Source organism: Lathamus discolor, chromosome 8, assembly GCF_037157495.1.
Source record: "Lathamus discolor isolate bLatDis1 chromosome 8, bLatDis1.hap1, whole genome shotgun sequence".
Classification (NCBI taxonomy): domain Eukaryota; kingdom Metazoa; phylum Chordata; class Aves; order Psittaciformes; family Psittacidae; genus Lathamus; species Lathamus discolor.
Genome location: NC_088891.1, coordinates 10,138,407 through 10,163,414, shown reverse-complemented (window position 1 = coordinate 10,163,414; position 25,008 = coordinate 10,138,407). Strand labels below are relative to the sequence as shown.

At 36.4% G+C, this 25,008-nt stretch overlaps 1 protein-coding gene across 1 annotated transcript in view; it reads left to right on the top strand.

Annotated features, from left to right (window-relative positions):
• EFL1 (elongation factor like GTPase 1) overlaps positions 1-19,718 on the top strand; it is a 76,814-nt gene extending 57,096 nt beyond the window's left edge. Inside the window, exons 18-20 of the mRNA XM_065688219.1 lie at positions 672-1,675; positions 6,485-6,669; positions 19,493-19,718. Coding sequence (XP_065544291.1) covers positions 672-1,675; positions 6,485-6,669; positions 19,493-19,681 — 1,378 coding nt within the window. The 3' untranslated portion in view covers positions 19,682-19,718. The remainder of the gene's footprint in view (positions 1-671; positions 1,676-6,484; positions 6,670-19,492) is intronic.
• Positions 19,719-25,008: the final 5,290 nt, after the last annotated feature.

The following is a 25,008-nucleotide window of genomic DNA, read 5'->3' as shown; positions in this document are numbered from 1 at the left end:
CTTTCCAACCCTAACTGTGCTATGATTCTAAGATCTCAGTGTAAGAACATATGTATTCGTTCAAACCAAGTGTCCATCGTGCTCAGTACCATGTCCGCAGCAGTGTGGCCTAGAACACATGTCTGGGGAAGAGTAAAAAAAAGAGTAAGCATAATCCTTTCTGGGCCTTAATTGTTTTCAGTTCAAGGCCTGTTGTGGTTTGGTTGTCGGTTAATCTTCATCAGCCTTCCCCATGCCCTTCATGATTTTTAGACCTCTGTTGCATCTTTGAAATATCTGAAGGCTGCTTGGACTATCATACCTTTGATCATCCTTATTTTCTTTTTTTAAATCTAGTTTTACTCTATCTCGTTTGAGGGGAGAGAACACCAGCACATAGTTACCAAGATGTATGTGAATCAGTGATTTACATGGAGGCACAGCCGTGTTCTTTCTTTCATTTTCTCAGTTCCTTTCCAAATCTTTATGAAGACATAAGAGGCAACACTTCCTTCTTGAAGTACATAAAAGTTTTTCAGAGTTTGAGTTTGAAATGCATTACTAGTGATTTGTGTTGCAATCAATTTATTCATGAGCATCTGTTCTGTGTGAAGACCATTGCTCTACCTCCTACCCCTAAATTTAAAAGTATTTTTAAAGCTTTAAACTAATTTTTAAACTTTATTTTATAGGTTTGCAAAGGTACAGATTAGTGTATCAGCGCCTATTATACCATTCCGAGAGACAATAACGAGACCTCCTAAAGTTGACATGGTGAATGAAGAAATAGGAAAACAGCAGAAAGTTGCTGTTATACACCAGACAAAAGAGGACCAAAATAAACTTCCTGAAGGAATTCAGGTTGATTCAGATGGGCTTGTTACAATATCTACTCCGAATAAACAAGCTACTCTCAGCGTAAGAGCAATGCCACTTCCTGAGGAGGTAACTCGACTTCTTGAAGAAAATAGCGACTTAATTCGAACTATGGAACAACTCAATACATCTCTGAATGAAGATAAAAAAACCCATGAGATAAATCAGAAGACTACAGATAGAATCAAGGAATTCAAACAGAAGTTGGAGCAACATCTGCAGGGAAGAAAGTGGAGAAATGCTGTTGATCAGATATGGTCGTTTGGACCACGCAAGTGTGGGCCTAATATTTTGTTATATAATTTTGAGGGCTATAAAAGGTCTGTGTGGCAGTGCCTTGGGAATGCTGTGAAAGAAGTTAGTAAATACAGAGACTTTGATAACAGCATAGTAAGTGGATTTCAGCTGGCTACGCTTTCAGGTCCCATGTGTGAAGAGCCCCTCATGGGTGTGTGTTTTGCAGTGGAAAAATGGGAAATAAATAAAGCTGGAGAGATTCTGTCAACTAACAGTCAGGATTCAGAGGAATGTGATGCCATAGAACATAACCAAAATGAAGATACAACTCTAACAAGCAGTTGCACTGATGAAGTTTGCAGTGTGAGTGAACACCAGGACAGCAGTCAAAGTGTTACAGAATCCCCTGAGAAAATTAGTAAGCACAAGGGAGAAGCTTTACTTTCAGATTGTTATGGTCCCTTCTCTGGACAACTGATTGCCACCATGAAGGAAGCCTGTCGCTATGCTTTGCAAGCAAAACCCCAGAGGCTTATGGCAGCAATGTACACATGTGAAATTATGGCTACTGCAGAAGTTTTAGGTAAGACAAACAAAATAAACTTTTGTCAAGAATTTGCTTTCTTAGTTCCAAGGTGAGTTTTTATTATTAGATGAAATCAGAAAGTGTAACTTGGTTACAAGTTTTGTCAGCATTTTTATAGTTCTCCAGTAGTAGTGTAGTGCTTGTAGTATTCATGCTATTCTGAATGAAAATTATAATTCTTTTAGTTTATATCTGAAGCATACACATAAATAGCAATGCTACCCTTCTTTGGAAGTGCAAGATACAAAATGTTGGCTTTTTATGAAGTTTTTGTAATACCAAATTCAGTAAACATGAATATTAATGTTGTGTCTCAGAATTAAGCATTAGTTCCATGAATAGATGAGGAAATCTACCCTGCTAGTAAAATAAGTGCAGAATCTTAGTAAATGCCATTTCAGGATGGTTTATGTTAATATAATCAATATATAAATAAAATCAGGAAGAAGAGAGGATCTCGCTGTTACAGTCCCATTGGTAATTTTCTTTTTTTGGTAGCATCTGTATCCTTCTGGTATGCAAGTTGCTCACTTTGCAAACCCAGCGCATGCAAATTTGTGTCACTTGTATTACTTTACCACTTACTCCTACTTAAACTTGTTTTAATGACCTACTTAGAGTGCCACTCAACTTACCCTAACATTTGTTCTTGGAGTTTTCCACGGGAGCTGCTTGCATGTGGAATCTGATCCAGTGCACCAAGATACTCTTTAAAGCTAGCTTCCATTGCATTTAAGCTATCAGCTAATTTACTTTAACTATAATAATCATGGTAGAAATAATAGTATATCCCACATAGAATAATTAAAGAATTGTTATTTGTTATAAAAATCCCTGCTGTTGTGCACAGAAGCATAATGATGGCAGTTACACAAAACAAATTTGTTCAAAAAGCAAAATTTACTATTGCATGTAGTGAAAAGATATGCCATTTGAATGAGCAATTGTTTTGTACAGATGCATGATCCTGTTCTGTTCTGGTGATTCTCTTTAATAGGCCTGGCAAAAGGTGTCCTGTGGTAAGCTTATTAGCATATTACCTTAAGCTAGAACTTAATGTGATGTAGAACTCCTGCATTTTAAATTGTCCTTAATTACTTTTTAACAATTAAGAATGCATATCAAAATTATGCTTTGTAACATTGCACATCACTGTTCCAGGAGCACATTAGCACAGCACTTCTGAATCTATATATAAGCAATATATCCATTTTTAAACCACAAAAACACTGTATAAGCTGGTTCTGAAAATGCCTAGTCCTGAAAAATCATGATTGTTTATAGTGATGTAATTAATATGCATCGGCTTATCAATTGTGCCATCAAACCAAATGGAAAACATGGCTTCCTAATGTGCATATATATATATATATATATATGTATTAAATGAGTATAATTTAGGGCTTAGACATGCAACCAAATTAGTCCAGTCTAATGAATGTGAGTTGTGTGTTAATAACTACGGACATGCACTTCGGTCATTACAAATTCATGGGTTTAATTTTTATTATGGAAGTTTAAGGTAATAAATTGCATCCTTACTCGGGGAAGCAAAGAGTATGGATACTAACCATTAAGACTTGAGAGTGGACGTGTGATACACCACTGGCTTTTTTTACTTTATTCTTCCTATTGCTCTTCCATACATTGATACCCAGTTGAGTTTAATTTATCTTCATATTAATCTGCTTGTTTCTAAGATGCTAGCTTCTGAGAAAGCTAGTTCTTTTATGTTTGTTGTCTCAGTATATAAAGCTCTTTCCATCAGACTTTTCTGACAATTAAAATAAACTCACTGGAGCTGAGGAGTGTGGAAAGAGGAATGCAGAAATGGGTTGAAGTGTGTATGTGTTCAGTTAATTGATACTGGGTTTAGACTTGGGTCTTACATACACTTTATGTTTCCCAGTAGTTTGTACTTTGAGCATCTCATTTCTACAGTTAGTTCATTAAAAAAAGAAAAAAAAAACCCAAATAATTTTTGCACACTCCTGCTTTATGGAAGTTCTGTGTAAACTCCTGAAAGGTGAATAATATTCTCAACTAGTGTCACGTGTTAATTATTATTAGCTTTCGCCTTTGGTATTGCTTCCTTTCAGGGTTTTCTTCTCTTTTGTGTTGTAGAGACTGAAAACTAGACTCTTTTCATTTTGCTGGTATCAGCAAAACTTAGGGAAAGGACTTGACCAGACTCTCTTGTAGCTTTTGCTTTTGGATTTTGATAGCAATTCTCATGTCTTTAAATTTCTTTAAATAAAGTTATTAAGATTTTAGATCACAGTATTTTAGGGAGCAATTCACATCAATTTAGGGGTTTATCATTAGTGTGAATGAAAACTTGCAGATTTCAAAACAGAATAGCAGCTCCTCCTTCCCTTTTTTCTAAGTTTACGGTGACCCCTAGGCTCTTGCAGATGGTGATCCTGTTGTCCTTCCACAGTATTTCTTTCCTGTATGAAGCTTAATTTTTTTTTTAGAGTGCAGGGAAGACAGAAATTGGTTAGCATTTTCACTTGACTGAAGTATCCTTCTGTGAATTGTGAACAGGACTTACCTAATACTTTAAGGAGTTGGACTTAATACATATTTAAAGTGAGTCTGTTATGCATAGGACTTACTCTGCACGTTGCAGCACTTAGACACTGTTTTTGAAGTAGTAGCTTATTTTCAAAATAACTTTCAATTGTTTTGAATAGGAAGATCTTACAGTATTTCTTGCTGATTGATGCCATTCAGCTAAGTAGAGATAGAGCCAGTATGTCTTCAGCATACTGCAGTCTGCCCATAATGGTAAAATTAAACACCTTATGTAGCTTCTTTGTGATAGCATTAATTGCGGCAGTAGTCCAGACTACTTGGATGAAATATATGTAGCTAGAAATCATTTAGTAAGCTATAAATTCTCTTCTGGCTTTTATGTTTTCAAAGAATAATCTTCAGTGAATTATGGCTAGAATATGTTCATCTAAAGTGCTTTGTGATAAATGTTACCTTACTTATCTCGTTAGTATGTATGCAAAGTTTTCTACATCCTACTGAAAATAATTAGTAAAATTGTTTGAATTATGACATTAGTGGTTTTGAACTTACTTGCTTTAACAAGTGGCCTTAATGTATGCATACACAGTATATGTACAGTGACCATGACGTGATGCTCTTTTACAGTGTGTATGTTTAATCTGGCTTTTTTAAGCAGTTACTGAATTGTGAGCTCTGCTGAGATACGACTTTTTTATATGCGAAAATTTTCTGGACTTAGTGAAATTTCCATAGACTTGAAATTGCTTAGTTTATGTTAACAAAGGATGCATGTGCATGGCAAACTCAGTGACTTATCTTCAGAATGGCTTAATCTTTTTGTGATTTTTAAATATATAATGTTAAGTATTTCCTCAATTTACTCATGAGCAGTAGGAAGACTATTATGCATAGTAAAGGTGAAAGTCAATGAACAGTGAGGAAGTCCCATTAAGGGCATGAGCAGATAAAATTATCAGTGGTGACAGAAAGAACACTTCAACCCACATTTTCTTAGAGAACTGTAAACTCGGAAGCAATTGGTGATGAGCTGATGCTTTATTACCTGCATCTGACAGGAAGATTTAACTGCACTACCTGTGTGCCTGTGCTGAATTTCCTGAACAAGGACCAGGTTCTATATTTAAAAGGTAAAGGCAAATAAACCCACTCCAACATTTCCTCTAGTATCCCACAAAAGACTTGCAGTATGTATGCAGATCAATGTATGTGGCTATAGTATTTAATGGTATCTTTCTGTCAAGTCAAAATGATGGCAAATATTAGAATATAAATTTCTCCTTACTTCCAGTAAGAGCCAGATTTGTCCAGCTGTATAAAAGGTAGCAGCATTCATGATTTTTCAGTGCAATATATATAAAATACTTGAACCTCTCAGAAATTAATACAAATTTGTTCTTCATTAAGGTACTTTTAATTTGTGCATATGACACTTACTAACTATTCACATTAGTAAATGAAGGCATTCCTAAAACATTTTTTCCACTGCATAGGTTTTCTTGTGGTTTTGTTATCTTAACACAAAAGTGTTTCTTAGTATTTATCTGTAAAATAGCCCATAAGTTTGTAGAAACATTTTAAAAAATAACTCAATGCCTACTGTAAAGTCAAACACAGACATTTTCACAGCTACTTTCATGATATATACACTGTATTTCAATGGATTTAATGTTAATTTGGAAAAGAAAAATAATTATCCATGGCTAACTTAAGATTGAATTAATTAAAAACCTAGCAACACATTAAACATAAACATGTAGTATTTCAGATAAACTAGTTTTCTGTGATTAGAATAGCACTGCTATTATTATTACTATCTGAGACAAGAACCACTTAGGGATATGTTGATCCAAGCAAACTTCTGAAGGTAGCAAAGATATGATTCCTGAAACATGGTAATATTTCTTAGTAATATTTCTCAAATATTTGTTTATAAGAAGTGAAGTAAGTTAGGCACATCGTCTGGCAAGCCTTTTAACAACATAGCCATGTGATTATATAAAATGCACCTACTGCAAGCATTATCTAGATCCATACAGTAATAATTTATCAAGTGTTACTCATGGTTCTGCACGTTGTACTGGCAGAATATGTTGTTTGTTTGAATTTAATGGGTATACCTAATTGATCCACTTACAAGGGCAGAATTTTAGCCAAAGAAATTACGTATTTTACTTAACGCTGAACTTCCCTGGATAAATATTTATTTCTCTTCATGATGCAGAATATTAATATATTGGTAAAGTCATTAAAATTATGTCTTTGCAGGTCGTGTGTATGCTGTCCTGTCCAAAAGAGAAGGCAGAGTGTTACAAGAGGAGATGAAAGAGGGGACGGATGTGTTTATTATAAAGGCAGTCCTGCCAGTAGCAGAAAGCTTTGGTTTTGCTGATGAAATCAGGAAGAGAACTAGTGGCCTGGCCAGTCCGCAGCTGGTGTTCAGCCACTGGGAGGTAAAAATATCTATTCACTCCATCTGTTTTGGTGATCTATTTCCTGTAGATGTGGCAGGCTGGAATAATAAGCGGAAAAGGTTAAATTTTGGTCAAGACATTCAGTTAATTCCTTTTGGAAATGAAGAGGAAAAAATTAGCTTTATATTAGTCTTCTTTTTATAGATATTCTGTTGAGAAATGTATTTATATTTTGATTAGATGAGATGCTTTTTTATTTCAATAGAAAGTATGTTCTTCACAAATGAAACTGATTCTTCATAAGTGTGTTTTCCTGAATTTTATGTGCCTTTTTTATGACTTCTCTGGTAAACTTGTTTGGAGAGTGGGAATAAAGAAACATCCACAAAACAACCGCAGCCTAACAATAATAGAAAATGTAACAACAAATCTAATGCCTATGATTAGCATTAGGGGTTAGCAGACACTTAGGTATTTTTTGTCATTGTATTTCCAAGTCAGGATATATTTTCATACTTACAGGCAAAGGGAATAGATTTCATTCTTTCAAAATCAAGTCTGGTGATAGTAAGTAGAGGTGTCCTCAAAATCATTCTATTTGGTCATCTTTGTCTCTTAAAGAAACGAAAAGGTGAAAGCATAAAGGAAATATGCAAGTGGGAAATCTGATAAGGAGTGTCATAACGTGAGAGTGCACTGTATTTTGTTCCTATGATGTGGATAGTAGATCTTCAAGGAGAAATATAAAAGCTGTAAATCAGAGTTCCTTGTTCAAGACAAAAACCCTGCAATGTAGGGCTTCTTGGAATACTTCAGTGAAGGAGCTAAAAATAGATTCAAGGACAGTCAGTGGGTGTAAGTGTTCCACATGAATTCTTTTAAAGAAGTCTCAGGTTTTCTGTTTTGTTGTGGGGTGGGGTTTTTGTTTGCTAGTTTTTTTGGTTAGTTGTGGCTTTTAGTCAGGTATCCCTTTATTTGATGTTAGGACCATCAAAACTTTTGTAAATGGATTACAGAGTCTTTGATTTTTGTTTCATCTTCTGATTCATTTTGTGACTTCAAACATGAAGTTTTTGAGTAGTAACAGCTACAAATTTTTTAAGCCACTAACACTCTGTTGTTGCCAGCTGTGGTCAGTTTACCACTGTTTCTCTCCAAAATATGCACTGTTTTTTCACATGGTGTGGATTATTCTTCATTTCCTGTAGCTAAGTTGTCCTAATAGGTAGTATCTGTTAAATACTTCACTAGCTCTGTATTTCTATGATAATCCGTAATAATCTGAATTGTTAGCAATTGTTGTGAGTGCCTCTGGAGTTTTATATAGATGCTAGTGGAAAAGGAGGATCTCTGCAAACCAACAGAGTAATGTGCAGTCAAAAGAGTTGGGAATCCTTGAAAAAGTAGACTTGGAAAAGTACATTATGGCTTCCTTGGCAGTGGTGCCTTACTGGTGTTAGAAAATAATGGTAGGAAATGTTGTGGAGCAGGGTTTACCTTTCCTCCCTCAGTACTGATTCATGTGATCTTCTTGTAACTAAGTCTTCACAGAGAACAACTGAAGGGAAAAACAGAGCTACACTGAATGAAAAGCAAAAGAAAGGGCAACCCTCTATAGATGATGTATGCACAAAAAGTAGATAAAGCAACATCTTTTTTAGTGTAGTGGTCTAGGTGTAAGCCACTAACAGGTTAGATATCGAAGACTGTTAGCAGGATTACATTCAGTAGCCTGATAAGTTTTAGTTGTTGTTATCTGAAGTGCAGCTGGTGAGGTTTTGTGGCTTAACTGGTCTTTTGTCTGAATGGCCTCTGAAATCAGTGCCCCTAAAGGAGTGTCAGTCAGAAAGGTGTTAATTCCAGCTAATCATTGTTTTGTGCCAGTTTCTTTAGGATTTGTGGCTACTGTGCTCCAATACTAACCAAAAACCATAATCCTGACCTTCTCTATTATCCCCAGACATTGGTGTGAGTGTTCATTCTATCAGATGTGATGATTTTCACATAGGAAAATGTTCACACTTAATTACACGTATGTATAGGAGAGGAAGATTTGAACAACTGGCAATGTTTTCTAAAACTGACCCTCTGCAGAGATTATAATTACAGCTAGTATGTTAAAATTCAGTGGTAGTAGGAAAAATTACAGTGTAAGCCAGTCACCTTTCCACCTGACAAATCTGTCAGTGGGGAGGGTTGGTTGTTTTTTGTCACATTGAAACTCATGCTCACATATTTTTGTGACAAAATAAGCCTTTTAGTAAGCTACTAGCAATGTTGGCTCTGTGCAGTGATGGCAGAGGGAGGGCATGCTACTCTCACATCATCAGCAGAATTGCTAAATAAATACAGTTTTCAGAATATCTAGTGGTGGTATGACAGAGAAGCCAGGAAAAAAAAGGTTTTGTGTCTCAAGTCACATGAGTAATCTGTAGAGCTTTTCTGTTTTTTTGGTTTTTTTTTTTCTCTCTGCATTCTGCTGAAAACAAGACCCACAAATAAATAAAAATGCTGTCAGGTTTCATCAGGTAGTAGGCACGATTTTGACATAGCTACACTACTGATGAATCCTTACAAATATATACATGACAAACATCAGCATTTTCTTTGAATCCAGTTATTTAATGTATCATTGTGTAAGGCAATGTGATGTGAACTCTGTGTAATACTGTACTCTTTTGTCCTTACTGCTAGAAATGGAGAGGGAATGTGGTAGCTACTTGGTTTTGTTTCCCATTTCCTACATTACCAAGTGTATGGTTGCTGCTTTAACTTCACACTATCCACACCCTTCCCATGACATTCTGAATTGATTCTTTGTTAGTGGTGTTTTCTCAGTGTGCTCAGCACATTAACTGAGTACCTGGGACTTGTATTTCTCTGCACAGATTCCTTCTGATATATTGTTATTGCCATTTTACAGATAGTGAAACAGACACATTTGGTATTTTTTAAACTTGAACACAATCTCATGGAAATCACATGCATAAAGTATGTTTAAAGAAGTGAGATTTGAATCCATTTATTTTATTATTCTTATATTTCATTAATGTAATTTCTAGACTATAAGCACAGGCAGGTCAGTGGCAGAGCCTACATTTAAATGACGTAATTTTGGTCTCTCTGGAAATGAAATTACCATTTTTTTTTTCTTCAGTTAATGAATGTATTTTGTATAGTTCAGATTCCTCCAGCCCCAGGGGATGGAGCAATGCACATATTGAGGTCTGTCTTGTTAGATACTCCTTTTTTATTGATTTTTTTCTGTCATGCTTATACAATTTATTCCTGCCTGTAGAGGACAGCACCAGAAGAACATTAATGGGAGCTTTTAGTTTGGTCCGAGTTTAAACAAATTAGTTTTAAAAGTTAGCCAAGTGTTTTCCCTTATGATATCCCAGAGCAAATGTTAAGTGTATTGTGTTTACTTGGCCATATTTTCTTAGATTTCAGTATAAACTTTCTTCTGAATTCTTAGTTTAAAATGTATAACTTGGGGATCATGATTAAACTTCTTGGTTTGGGTTGAGGTTTTTTGGTTTGGGTTTTTTTTTTTTTAAATCCTTGAATTAATAATGTGTTTTCAATTAGTGTGTGTTTTTGGCTGAGCCTGTTCCCTTTGTTCTCCCTTGATTCTTTGCAGTTACATCTTTCACTCAGTCATGTCATTTTATCTTAATCGTAAGGTTATTTGAACAAGAAGATGTTTGCGATTGCAGAATGCTCAGAGTAATGGAGCTCTAATGCCACTTGGGAAAGGTGTTCTAGTAAAAACAAATGCATGTATGTGGCTCTGTTCAGATGCTGGTTGAATTTTCAGCAAGTGCAGAAATTGTTAAAGACATCTACTAGTTCTGAAGTTGTGAAATGTGTAGTATTCTTGTTAACTCATATCTTTTAAATTGCATAATGACTGACTGTTAGACACAGGTGTATTCTTGGTGGAGCATGGTTGAACTATAAACACATGCTTAATCTGAATTGTTCTTCCGTAAGCCTTCCATGCAGAGTAGTGCCTAGTATGTGCCTTAAGGCTCTGGAGGCAAGAGATGGTAAGAGATGGGCTTATGGTAAGAGAATGTAGTAAGTGGTGAGGCATTCTGAATCTGGAAGTTTTATATTCTGAATTTTAATCCATTCTGTTTGAATTGTAAGTAATTTTACAACTCAGAAGATGAGAGCTTAATAGAGGAGTTGCCTCTATTACCCTCTAATCTAGGGTGAGATTGTTAAGCTTGCATTAAAGAGCAAGCAGACTAAGGTGGTGGGAGAGACTCTGAGAATCTGTGAATCTGTACTAGGTTTGAACTGTAAATTCATATACATTGTTGTGCCAGTGACAGTTTAAGCATGTAAATGAATTCTGGCAGTAACCTTGAACCTTTCAAATATGAAAAGCTATTTGTATTGGCCAGGACATCTGAAGCTAATTAAAGTAGTAAATAAAAGTGGTAGTGGTGTGGCTTTAATTTTCCCTCTTAATAGGTGTTTCTTAAGTAATAGGAAAAAATGCAACAGTAGAGCCACATGTCTCCTTTTCTTTCTTCCTGTTTTTAGCTACAGACTGAAGTCAAGGCTAAAGCTCATCTGTTGATTGGGACACTAACAAGGATGATGCTCTTGAGCCAAAATAAATTTGTATGAGTTTATAACTAAATGTGTAAAAGTTCAATATTAAAATATTTATTGGAAGAAGAGTTCTCATATCTGATTTCGGGCATTTTAAGGCCTTGGCTGTCCCCATATATATGGGATCTCTGAACTATAAAATGCTTTTGGATGCTCATTTTCCCTGTAGGGAATCTACAGTCCTAATATATCTCTGTAGGTTAAACATCTAATGTTTGACTGAAATTTATTCTATATCCCCTTTATCTTTAGAAGGAGATACATGGTGTTTATTTGATGAGTTGATCTGTAGTGATGCGCAGTGGCAGCATTCTGTGGAGCCAACGTTTGCCTGCAGTGTAGTCAAACAATTGGTAAAAAGGGAGGCTGAAATTTAGTTGGTTATTTTTGCTTTCAGGATGTGGCATTGAGATTAGCTATTTATAAAACAGGCAATCTGGTACACAAAGTATTTGTGTTTTAACAAAATAACTGTAACTCGTTTTATTTCGAGAACATATATGTGTAGGTTCTTCAGTAAAATTCTTTAGCTAATGCAGATATTTCTTCTCCCACCCTCTGCTGCTTAATCCTCACCCCCAGGATGATGTTTTGTGGAAGTGTTTCAGGTGTGCAGTGCTTCCCACAGTCAATTAGTACTCCTAAGCAGGAAAGGAAGTGGTATCTGCTTTCCACTGTAATGGAATGGCTACGGCAAAATGGAGATGCTGAATCTGCAGAGAATATTCTCTCCCTTTCTGAATGGGAAGCATTTGGGGCTTGTAAAGGCCTACAAAGGAATAATAACATACCTATTATGAAAGGGTTTTCACTGAATAAAACCAGTAAGACCCTACAGTTGGTTAAACAACAACATGACAGACAAACTTGTTGAATCTTTCCTCGAGATTTTAAGTTGTGGTTTCTTCCACGGGCAGGCTGAGATCCTGGCTGCTCTGAAAGCAGAATAGCAAAATTAGAAACAACGGTTTACCTGTTCTTCAATTGAATATTGTATTTCAATGCTGTGGTACAGAAATCACTTCAAAAATGGCATTCAGCCAGCTCCACATTTAAAGTTATGGCAGCTCCTTGTCATACACTGGCATCATGCCGTTTTACTGGGGTTGATGGGAAGCAATTGTTCATGTGGAGATGGCTATTGAAGTTGCCAAATGTCATCTTGCAACACTGCTCTAGAGTCTATATTTTCTTTCACATGGAAGTAAAGAATGATTTGAAAAACTGCCTGTGCATACAGGCATTAGCACGGTATGTGTTGGGCAGTAGTGTGCTGCAATGCTGCCAGTTCTTTCTTGACTCTGTAGCTGCTTGGGTTAAACATAGGAATTAGCCAGTCACATGGGTACGTCTGCATTACACTGTGTATGATACTCAAGGAAGGACTTACTTAGTGAAATAATGAGTCTTTCTGAGGTCACAGGAGGAGTATAGTCAAGAAATCATGCTCTATCCGCTTATGAGGTTGTCTCCTCCCTGCCGCTACTCCACATCCCAAAAATGTGTGAGACACTGTCTAAAGCCCACTCAGTTCATCTCACCTCAGTCCTACTGGGTACCCTGCCAAGTGTCCTCTGTTCAGGAAGCACACTGCCAATATCCAAACGGCCTTGTACATGCTTAGTGCAGAAGCACTTTTACAGCATTACCAAGCATATTACTGAAAACCCGGCAGGTAACAGTTTTTCAAGGTCACATTTCACCTAAACCTCTGCAAAGTTCTGTCATTTTGTCTGAAAGGTAGAGGTAATTTCCATTTCATAGGGCTGCTTCAGACTTGGAAAACGTGTGTATCGGCTGTACCCTTTTAGTTGTGTAGCTTATGTCATTACTAAGTGATGAACACCATTTGAACTCTGAATGTCATTCTAGCATCAATTTTTCTAAGGTAGAAAGGATTCTGATATACTGAAGCCTGTATCAGCTTTGAAACTGTGCATAATAGTTCTTTTGAATTACCTCTTTTTTTCAAACAGCTTCTGGCGTAATGTTTTTCCTGTCTTGCTAAGGGCTCCTTGTGGTATTCAGTCACACTGAATTTTAGTGGTACATGGGATTTCTTACAAAGCAGTTCACAAAGGCCATAATGTTGCTTTCTGGACTTAAAATCTTCATTGGACAGTGTAAGACTGCTCTTTCTGTTCATGGTCCAACTAAAGCATTTTCTACACTGATAGTATCTGGCTAGAAAGAAATTTTCTGTCCTCACCAGGCAGTAAGGACCAGTAGGGGAACTGCTACGAGAAACATGTCTGTATTCCTAGATCTGCCTGCCCTTTTGGATGAACTAGGCAGATCCCTTCTGTTTGCTTTTGATGGTTCTCTCAACCTTGTTTTGCATAATTAGGCTGCCTTAGGCAGAAACTGTTTCGTACTATCATTTTGTGAAATACACTAGACAATGGGACCCAGATCACTATTGGAGCCATCTGGGTGCCACTGAAATGCAAATAATAAATCATCCTCAAATTAAGGCTTAAAATTCTGAGTCCTCTTGTATTGGAAGTGGTTTGTTCTAACTCAAATCTTACTGGAAAGTTTGATTAGCTTACATAATCATTTGCAGAATTTAGTACATGCTCTGTTGTCTTCCAGTATTAACATAGTACGCTCACAGTATTTGTGTTTTTATGGATTCTTACAGGTATTCAGATTTTGTCTCTGATAAAGATACAGGCACTTACTGTTTGAATAATTAATGTGTAGGTTGTTAGGCTAAAAGAAAATGACAGCTGTTTTGCCTGTGCTACTCTGCATGCTGTTACTAAACAAGTCCTATGAGACTTCATTGTTTGGGTGTGTTGGTTTGAACAGTTGTGATACTTAATGAAACATCTTGCTTCAGAATGATTTATTTTTCTAAAGAATATCCTTGCACTTCCAGTATTTGAAGTAATCTGTTCGCTTCCCTTGAAATACCTACTCCCAGCTGACTTCATTATGAACAGTGTTTTATTTATACCTGGAGTGGGCTCATAGTTCTGCAGTGAGCAATGCAACACTCTTCAGCATGTGTTTGACTCCTTTTTTCTTTTCTTTTAAGTGCAGTGGAATTCTAGTGATTTGCTTATAGCAATACTTTAAGCAAATTATCACCCAAGACTTCTATAAAGTAAATCAATGAGAGTACTGTTAAACAATATTATTTAGGAACATTTCCATCACTGAAGAATTGCATTTGCAATAACAGATTTAAGAACTGTATCAGCTGCTGTTCACTAATTCATTTTACTGTATTGCATTTTATATGGCTGCACTTAGAGAAAATACTTGCTCTCTAATAGAGTAAATGCTAGTCTAGTGATCCACTACACAAACCTTAGTTTATAATTCACTTCTTTTAAAAGAAACTCTTTTCAGAAGAGCCTTGCAGATGTGGTGTAGAAATACTTGGTTGTGTTAACTAGGGAGCAGTAAGCTGTGTTTGTTCTGAGCTGTTTACTGTTAAAGCTGCTTTTGTCCCCATCAGGTTATTCTGGTGTTGAATAATAAATAAGCATAGAATAATAGAATAGTTAGGGTTGGAAAGGACCTCAAGATCATCTAGTTCCAACCGCCCTGCCATGGGCAGGGACACCTCACACTAAACCATGCCACCCAAGGCTCTGTCCAGCCTGGCCTTGAACACTGCCAGGGATGGAGCATTCACAGCTTCCCTGGGCAACCCATTCCAGTGCCTCACCACCCTAACAGTGAAGAGCTTCCTCCTTATATCCAATCTAAACTTGCCCTGTTTAAGTTTTAACCCGTTACCACTTGTACTGTCACTTCAGTCCCTGATGAAGAGTCCCTCCCCAGCATCCCTATAGGCCCTCTTCATAAACTGGAAGGCTGCTATGATGTCTCCACTCAGCTTTCTCTTCTCCAGGCCAGTGGCTAGTTTATGCTGTTAAAAAGAAAAATTCCCAAGTTCTAGCAAAAGTTCCTGAAGAAATGTTGAATTTCCTAGTTACCAAATTGTATGCAGTGTGGTGGTATTTTAAAATATACTTTCCCCTAGTGCTGATAATATCATCAAATCACTGGGTTTACAGTGTTTTTTCTCCCAACATTGGTTCCTCTTGACATCTTTTGTCTCTTATACTTGAGGTATAAATGGTTTGGCTGTGATAGTTTTCTTGTCATGCCCTGCTCAGCGGTTCCCAGACACACATAGCACACAGGCAGACTGAGAGAAAGGCAGACTGAAGACCTTTGACAGAAAGTTATCCGAATTACTTGATGTTTCAGCTATGAAAGGCATGCTGTTTTGACTTTCCAGTTTTGTTTTGATTGAAGTTTTTGTTTAAGAGTGTAACTTTCTGAAAAGCATTGCTAAGATACCATCACGTTGCTGTTTTTAAAATGAATCTTAGGCTGTATGTTTTAGTTTTGTTCTGAAAAAATAGTATGTGGAAACATCTGAATAATTTTAAATTAAAAGTGACATGCATCACGGAATAAATAATGTTTGTGGGTTTCTTCTCTACTTTGATCCTGTGGATCTTCCAGGATCCACAGCAAATTACCTCTGTTAAATGGCTACATCATGTTCCAGAAGGATTGGTCCATTTAGAATCTAATTAATTATTTATGACTTTATCCAGACAAAAACTCAATTTCTATCACAGATTCCAGAGTCATCCCTATCCAGTTCCCATGAATACAAACAATAGCTCAAGGACTAAAAAGCTCCTCAGCTCTGATTCCAGGAAACTCAGACCCACCATTCTGACAGCTGCTATTGTAAGCAAATTGATGACAATGCTTTTTGGAGCATTACACGGAAACCTTTTTTTTTCCCTTTTGCTTGCTTGCACTGTATTAACAGAGTACGGGGAATGATGGATGCCACCTGCTATATGTATTTGCTGTGGTTCATTAATGTGGTGTGAATACAAGAGGTAGTCTAGTCCATGCCCTCACCTTCACTTGTAAAAACAAAACTTCTACTTTTTTTGTATTACTGTGTCACTAACACCTCTGTGTAGTTATATTAGGGCTAAGTTAAGAAGGCTCTTTGCTGGCTTCTTAAAGATGAACAGCTGGTGCCCCAAGTTGCAGCTGACTCAGTAGATCTGGCTTCCTCTTTCTCATTACTTACCATGTGGTATTACAAATAGTGTGTTCTAATTGACCTCATCTTTTGCACTCTATCTACACCATACAGACAGGCATGGTCCTCAAACAGAAATTTTCAGATGCCACCATACTTGCTCTAGAAGCAGTCTGTAGCGCTTGAGATTGAGAAGCAAAGCTAGCTCCTGAGTTGGCTTTTGAAACCTAATTTGTCTCTTTACAGCACTGCTCTGCATCATGTAGCAGTACAAGGTTCACTCAGGATTCTGTAGCTCCATGCTGCAGGTTTACCTTTTGCTGACTAGTTAAGTACTCAATAGTGCACACACTTGTGCCTCCTGTTATTCCTGAGAGCTAGGCATCCCTGTTGAGGCATAAAGTACTATTGTCAGTGGGAAAAGTGCGAAACTTCAGTTAACATTAGTAGAAAAAATCTGTCATAAATTATTGAAAGAAACACTCTATCAAACCTGGGTATTTTCTCTAAGCATCCATCACTACAGTAGCTAAATATTTACGTGTAGATTAGACCTCTGAGTTCAATTTTGTATACTTTTGGACTCCTGTTGTATTCATTCTTCAAGAACCACTGTTTCACTGTTTCTTTTTGGGCATGACTTCTGGGTGTTAGATTTCTTGCTAATGTAAGAAAAAAATTCATCAAAGGGGATAATAACAGTCTTTTAAGTTACTGTAGTTTGTAGCTGTGTGTTCTCCCTCAGCAGTACAGTCTGGAGCAAATCCATGGAGCATGAATCACCTTTTCTTACTCGTGTGTTCTTGGACTTTGAAAATTTTGTTTGTTCAGATCTTTGAGCTCATCATGATCAGGGAAGTCCCTGGTCTTTCTACATCATTAAGATGCTCAGTATGAACATCACTACAGCTTCATCAAATCAACATGCAATTTTTTTCCCAAAAGTTGGAAAAAACACAGTAGTCTTTACTGCACCTTTTCTTTATTTCTAGTGAATAGTGGTAAAACTTTCAGACTCTCCAAAAGCTGGGACCATTCTTTTTATTGATATAAACTGTCAAGGAGTCATCTTTAAGTTTCTAGGTATTGTTTATAAATGCCTGTATAAGAGATCAGAATGGGTACGACTTGGGCAGATTCTTCTATGGCTAGACAGTCCTGTAATATAGAAACATGTGGAAAGCTAAGTTTCATACTGTTTATTTCTGAGCTCTGCTTGCTTTTGGTTTTCAGCCAGACAACGCTACGCATACTCATTTCCTACCTAAATAATTGAGATTTGATGTCACTGTCAGTTGCCAGGATTATGCATGTACTTCACTGTAATAAAGGAAAATTAGTTTTGTTGGTTTAGGGAGTTTACATACTATTTTGCAGCACTGAACCTATGATGGTACCTAATACAGAATAGCCACCTCCTGCTGTTGTCATTTTCCTGATGCGCCATAAAGTGTAATTTGTTTGATTGAGTTAGGTGTTATTTAAGATGAGGTAGTAAATTAGGACTTCACGATCATTGATGTTCATGAGAAAAATTGTTTCTCTTAAGCCATCATTTTTTAATTCCTGTTCTCATTAGTTTGTGTAACTTAAGTTTTAAGAAATGTTGCTTAGTTTGAAATACCTTGTGGCCAGTATAAGTATTTGTCAGGAGAAACAATTTATAGCAGTAGAAAAGGTTCATAACACTGAGGTAAAATTTGGTATTGAGGGAAGTTTGTTCCCTTCTTGTCAGTTACTAATGTTTGTGCTAATATTACATAGTTCACAAATGATAGAGTGATGTCATCAATTATCGTCATAACTATCATGATTCTTACAGTAACTAATACTTCTACTTCACTCTTTTTTCCATGTGGATTTTGTTTAAGAAATTGATACAATATTACCTTTGGGCTTTTTGCATAAATACATTACCTGTGACCGCATTTTGTGAGGAAATCTACAATTGCTTAAATAAGTTTCTTGAAATTTGCAACAGAACCGGAGTAATATAATATGATCCATTTTATCCCTTCTAATTGCTCATGGTTTTTTAGCATTCTTAGAAGGTGATCTTGTTATTTTTCACCAAGCTCCATGCTACAGGTTTGTTTTTTTTTACTCTGTTTTATAGTTAATTGTCCACTAATGGGAAGGAAAGTTAAATCTCAGGACTATAACCCTATGCAATTTTGGTTGGTCACTAGGGAACATTTCACAGATTTGATTACACATACACATTATGCGAGTTTAAGACCTGATGGTCAGTCTTAATGACTTGGGAATAATTTCTGGTGCCACTGAGGTGGATTCTTAGGAGCTTAGAATTGGTGGAGGAAGTCCTACTTTTTCTTTAGGTCTTAAAACATTTATTTGGGAAACCAAAACTTCTTAAGTGCTGTAGGTCCCTAATAGTAATGGAATGAATTGTTATCTTTGGCTAGGTAGTTGAATATTAAGCCTGGAATTTGTGTGAAATCTAGTCCAAAGGTAAAGACTAAATATCGCTTCAGACTTTCTTGGGGAGTTAAAAATGTTGTAGCTTTGCTGTGCAAGATGAAATGGGGAAGTTTTTTAAAGACTTTGTAAGGTAACTGCATCTTTGAAATATTCTCTGTAGTAGTCTGAGAAGTATGGGGTATATAGGATAAACTGGGGACAAAGACATTCCCAGTTATTTTCTGATCATGTTACTTCTGAAATCTCTTCTGGAGGAGGGCCCTTAAGATATTAAACTGCAAGAACAGCTCTGCTAAATTTGTTATCACCAGAAACAATGATTTTAAACCATCTGTCCAACTCAGGCGGATTGAAGAGCATAGGGCACAGAAATGAGCAGAAACCTTCAGTTCCTGTAAGTTCTAATAAAATCGTAGTGAGATAATATTCTAAATAAGGAATTCCTTCTTGAAAACTGAGAATTTTCTGAATGTTATTTGACATTGTTTGCTGACTGACAAATTTGCTTTAAAATAAAATTGGTATGCAGATAAATGCAGCTGAGTTGCAAGCTATTGTGGGCTTCTTGTCACAAGTGTTACATAGTGTATCTGAACTCTTGTTTTCTCCTCAAATAGCTAACTCCAGCCTTTCCAGAAAACTCTTACCTACTCTGCCTTCGTATTTCTCTGCTTCAGAGATTGATTACCAGAAATGTACTAATAAATCTTTATACTACTTTACCTTTTTTGTTTTTTTCTTTTCCTTTTTTTATAGATCATTTCGAGTGACCCATTCTGGGTACCAACCACTGAGGAAGAATACTTGCACTTTGGGGAAAAGGCAGACTCAGAGAACCAGGCCCGCAAGTACATGAATGCAGTAAGAAAGCGAAAGGGACTTTATGTAGAAGAAAAAATTGTGGAGCATGCTGAAAAGCAAAGAACCCTTAGTAGAAATAAGTAGCTGTGTCTGCTTCGTTTCTCTCCTGACTCAGCAAAGTGATGATTTTCTATGCAGGAGATTCAAAATTTCATCTGGACTTTGTTCTTTGACACCACTTTTCTTATACACTATGTCTGTGGCTTATGTTTTAGTCAACTTAAGCCTTTCCAACTTTTATACAGAGAAAATAGTTTATTTATCTAAATAAAGTATAGGCATATTTGTTGCAATTGGTCTTAGTTTTAAAAATTTATTGCCCTATTGAACTTTGTCATGGGATTAGGAACTCAATTCAATTTTCTTTCTTTCTGGTTTATCAGATGTAATTACAGTTAGAGCTGGTTAGTTTGTTGCAAATAAACTTTCCACTGAATTTAGCTCCTTATTGGTTTTGAGTCTGTTTTTAAAATTTATTTTGATTTCTGTAATGTATTTGTTACTCACCAGTACTTCCTATAGTTAACTCTGTGCAAATAGATGTAAGCCCATTGGGAGTTTCTAAACTATTTTGTTTTACTCAATTCCTCATGTAAGCAGGCATCTAAAGCAGTAATGTTATCCTCTTTAAATCAGAGATCAAAAATAGCACATGTGAAAGACTAAGCATTGCCAACCAAGCAAGATTTGTCTTTTTTCCCTCCTTAGAGCAACACATCTTATTAAAAAATTCATAGGATTATCCTAAGCTGGGAGCTGCAGTCTCTGAACTAAGCACACAGCTACTTCTGCCAATCCTGTGTGTTTCCAGACTCTTGCAGAAGTTTCTGCCCATTTAGCGTGTTGCCTTGAATTCAGTGAAGGGAAACACTTGCAAAAATATACAAAATGACTTGCTGTTTGCAGGTGTCTAGGAGGCAGAAGGCTCCAAAATGGCTCAGACCAAGACTAACAGGAAAAAAAGTCCTCACAGGGCATAAGTTTTAGTTAAGAAAAATGGAAACCTTGGATAGAAGAGAACCATGGTGTGTGAATTGTCTTCTCATTTGGCTACTTAGATTTATACAAGGAAAGGACAAGAATTTGAGATAGTTAATACTGAATAGGTAGGTGTCCTTGAGGAGTTTCTAATATTTAGTTAAATGAATGGGAAATAAGTCCTTAAATCTTGTGCCAACTGATGTTCTGCTACCTCTTGTCTTTGCTAATTGCAGAGTTCTGTTTCAGATAACCATGCAAATAGGTTATCCTTTTCTTTCCAGAATGCAACAATTTCTTTGTCATTGCACTGTATTCCTTTAGCACCTATTTGGTTTCCCTGAATAAACATTCTCTGTGTGTCAGTTAATGCAGCAGGCAGAACTTACTTGTCAGTTTTGTTTTCTTAGGGGAAAGAAAACTTATTTCACAAGTAGAATGATTTTGAATGCTTAACTTTTATTTTAAATAGCAGCCTTTTCTTTTCCAGCTTGTCTGGTATCATTATGGAAATGCTTCCTTTTAACATTGTATTTATGAATTATTCAAGCAAATGAAATATTTGCCTTTCTTAGAAGGTTGTTCAGTAAATTGCTATGTTTTGCAAGGGGGTTCTGCACAGCAGCCGTATTAGAGCTTGAACAAACGTACTTGCATAGTTTGGGCACTGCCAGCTGATATAGCCATAGAGGGAATGCAAAAACCAGTCTAGATTTGAATGTTTGTAATGAGATCTTGGCTAATATAGCTACCCTGCTAGCTGAATCCAAGACAGCTAGGGATATCTGGCCTGCAGTCACAAAAGTGCTGGAATAGGGCAGGTTGGTCATTATTATGATTATGTAATTGTTAACTGTGATCTACTGTACTTAAATAAGCAGAAGGAGCATTAACATAGATTTTAAAAGATTTAACAAGAGCTTCCATATTTTGTTATGGTAGTTTTTCCGTTGCATCTCAAACTGCATAAGGATGATAATTCAGGATGTTGCAACAGTATTATTTATAAAGGGAAAAACTAGCAGAAGAAAATCAAACCAACCAGCAAGAAATGCTAACAGCAATATTTGAGATCTGTTTTCTTTAGTAACAGCTACTAGTAGGAAGAGAATCTAATTGCTTATGTGCCATGAATTTCTAACCATTTTTCTCTGGATTATTCAAGAAGTAATTTGATGTAGCTGTTTTTCCCTGGCTTTGTTATACATACATAACAATGTGACATAATTTTGGAAAATCTCTGCAAAGCAGGATAAATAACTTGCTGATGGAGCAAGCCATGGAAAGATTTAATTGAGAGCTAGCCATTATATAATTTCATTTTCCATTACCAGCTTTATTGCTAAATATAATACATATTTAAAATAAGCATGCACAGCTTTTAAAATATTTTGTATGTGTAAATGTTCAGTACACTTTTAGCTTTCTGAAAACTACGCACTCAATTGACGTGATTTGGCTCTACTGGCTTTAGTAGAATCAAGGCTGCTTACAATTGATAACATATAAAAACAACAGCTTCTATATGGTAATATTTATTAGAGAATGATAACTATTCACTGGGCAAGCCATATGATAATTCAAATGATTCCACTTTGTAGAAAGAAAAAAACAACCCAAAAATATTTCCCCAGAGGATGATAAAGACTAAGCAGTGGCCAGCAAGTCCCTTTCTCTTGTCTCTGGCCACACTTCTTTTACCTTCTTGCTTTAAAAATCTTTCATTTTCTCAAGCACTTGTAATCTTAGGTTATTCGCCATTTTTTTTCCACATAGTTTTTAGTTTCTTTCAACAAACTTTGCTTACATTTTAAAACAGAAGTCCAAAAGAAAAAACAAACTGGAATCTGTGATGTGTGTTCTTTCCTGCTCCTCTTTCTACATTAGTTTAGGACTTCAGCTGCAGCCTCAATATTAGAATTGATGAGAGCAGAGACACCAGAGAAAGAAGCACAATATTTCTGTACCAAAACATGCAGTTCCCAAATTAGCTCTGAATGTGATCTCTTTACTCCCTGCTAACCCTAGAAACTAACTCTTCTTGTTTGAGACATTAATGTTTGGAACCTTATTCTGTGGGAAATAGAAAATGTCACTTCTTCATAAAGTCAGCCAGCTTGCTGACAAGAAGAGAGAAACATGCAACATTTGGACTGTTCACTATACTTCTGGTAAATTTAGAGCATGGAAGAGAAAGTGATTTTGGAATGCTTTATTAGATTGAATACTCATTCTGATAGCAGAGGGGTCCTGGCAAAATTCTTGGACTCCAAATAGCCATTGTGTTGAGTTGAAACTCCTCTTTAATGTTTATAATCACAATTCTAAAAGTCCTTTACATTTCTCACAGTGCATGGCAGAACCCTCTGCTGTTCTGTGTGAGGTGCTGGGTTATAAATGTGTGGAGAAAGCCATAATAAATCTATAGGAAGGTTGCAAGCAGCACAGTTCAAGTACCTTGCAATCTTCTTGAGTAGTCCTTCCAATAGCATTAGAGGGGAGAGATGGGTCAAGGCAGGCTTTACAGTAGATGACAAATCAGCAACAAGATTCCTCTCATGAAGAGTTGTGGGCAGGAAATTCTGTAATGCTGCTTGAGGAATCTTTAGTTGGTTTTTCGGGCAGATTAAAAGGGAACCTTAAACTCATGAGCTTGTTATAGCCTGGCCTGGCATATTGCCATGCCTGAGAAAAATGATGGGTTTGTGCATGCAAAGAGTCACCTGTTTGTGCAACTACCTGAGACCCACAAGGATGAAAGAATCTCAGCTTTTGCTAAGTGCTTGCTTGTTCTTTGTTTCCACAAACTGGGTGGGGGGAATAAATGTCTCCAGTATAAATGAGAAACTGGAGATCAATTTACACAGGAGGTAAATACACTGAACTTGGCAATTCTGGGAGTAAAACTGCACTTTTGATTAGAGATGTTCCTCTAATTCATCTGTCTGATTTTATTAATTTTTTTTTTTCATTTAAAAATGTAGTGCTAGACAAATACCATTTACAGATGAGGCAACTTGAAGAACAGAAGCTTGCAGGTCTGCTTAAAACTGTAGACAGTGTGGCTTGGCAACAGAACTCAAACTGGGAATTCAGGTGACTTTTCTTCGGGTCCTGATCATTTCAGCCTCAATTCTTCGGGCAGAGTACCTAAAGGCTTTACTACTTCTGTTAGGGCTTCTCCTTTGTAACTTCAGTTTGGTTCAGAATGCTGTGTAGACTTCTGTGCTTCTTCCTAGTTTCTTTTGGAAGCAGAAATAGAAGAGCATGTGGAGGAGAGGATGTGAATGAGCTGGATTATTTTGTCAGCACCATTTTTTTTTTAATGCTTGGTTTGAGTTCTCACATAGCTTCTGATTCATTTGATTCTTGTTCATACCAGACTGCCTGTGAAAACTCAAGAGTTGAAATGAGGCAAGGGAGTATAATTTTCTTTGTTGCATCATATATGGGATAAGGACAGTCAGGAAAATAGTGATTAGGTCTTTTTTGTACTTGTTATAATGGTCATACACAGTCCTTTGGTATTCATAAAATGTTTGAAATCCTTCCTTGGAGGGTGTTAAATGTTAATTGCTTTTTTTTTTTTAACTGCTACTGCTATGTCCCTACTCACAGGATGCTTATAAGAAATTTCCATCAAGTGATTACTTTTGATAGACAAAATCCATGGAAATGAAACCAATCCTGAAACATGGTTTTTTAAAGATAAAATATTTACGTAAAATTTCAAGTTAGTAAATGTTCTTTTGAATTTGAGCATTTTTGTGTTCGTTTTCCTCCTCTTATTTTGACCATAGGTAAGATTATCTGAAAGCTTTTTAATTAAATATCTGTATCATGTAGGTTTTCAATGACAGGAAAAATGACCTGGAAACAAGTGTTTTAAGCCAAGTAGTATTTTAAAAAGCATGGACGCACCAAAGCTTTGAGTTTGATTCAGGAATATTGTCTTGCTATATTACTCCCCCTCTACCCAATAGGTATAAATCTTACCAGAATATGCAGAAAGCCAGGTAAATACACATTTTTGTCTGAAACAGCTTTTTTATTTTTTATTACTATTTTTTGAACTTTAAACTTACAATTGAATTCTGTGGATTCATTTGCGACATCTCAGCTGGGTATAAGACAAACATCCACATTGGTAGTGTTACCAGGCAGAAGGTGTTTTTTGGAAAAGCTGATGCTATTTCCACAGCCATAACTCAAGCTTCTTGGGGATTTTCTGTAGACTGGGATCCAGTGAAGCTGGGGAGAGGTTGGCAGAATGTGGAGTAGAAGCTCTTATTTTAAACCATGCATAGATATGTCTGTAAAATGATAGCAAGTGCGTACAGTTATTGTGCTGTTCTTCACCAGTTGCAGTTCTACTCCTCAAATTTGCAGTGTCTGTGATTTGCTTCTTCAGTACAGCCTTGAGAAGGAAAATA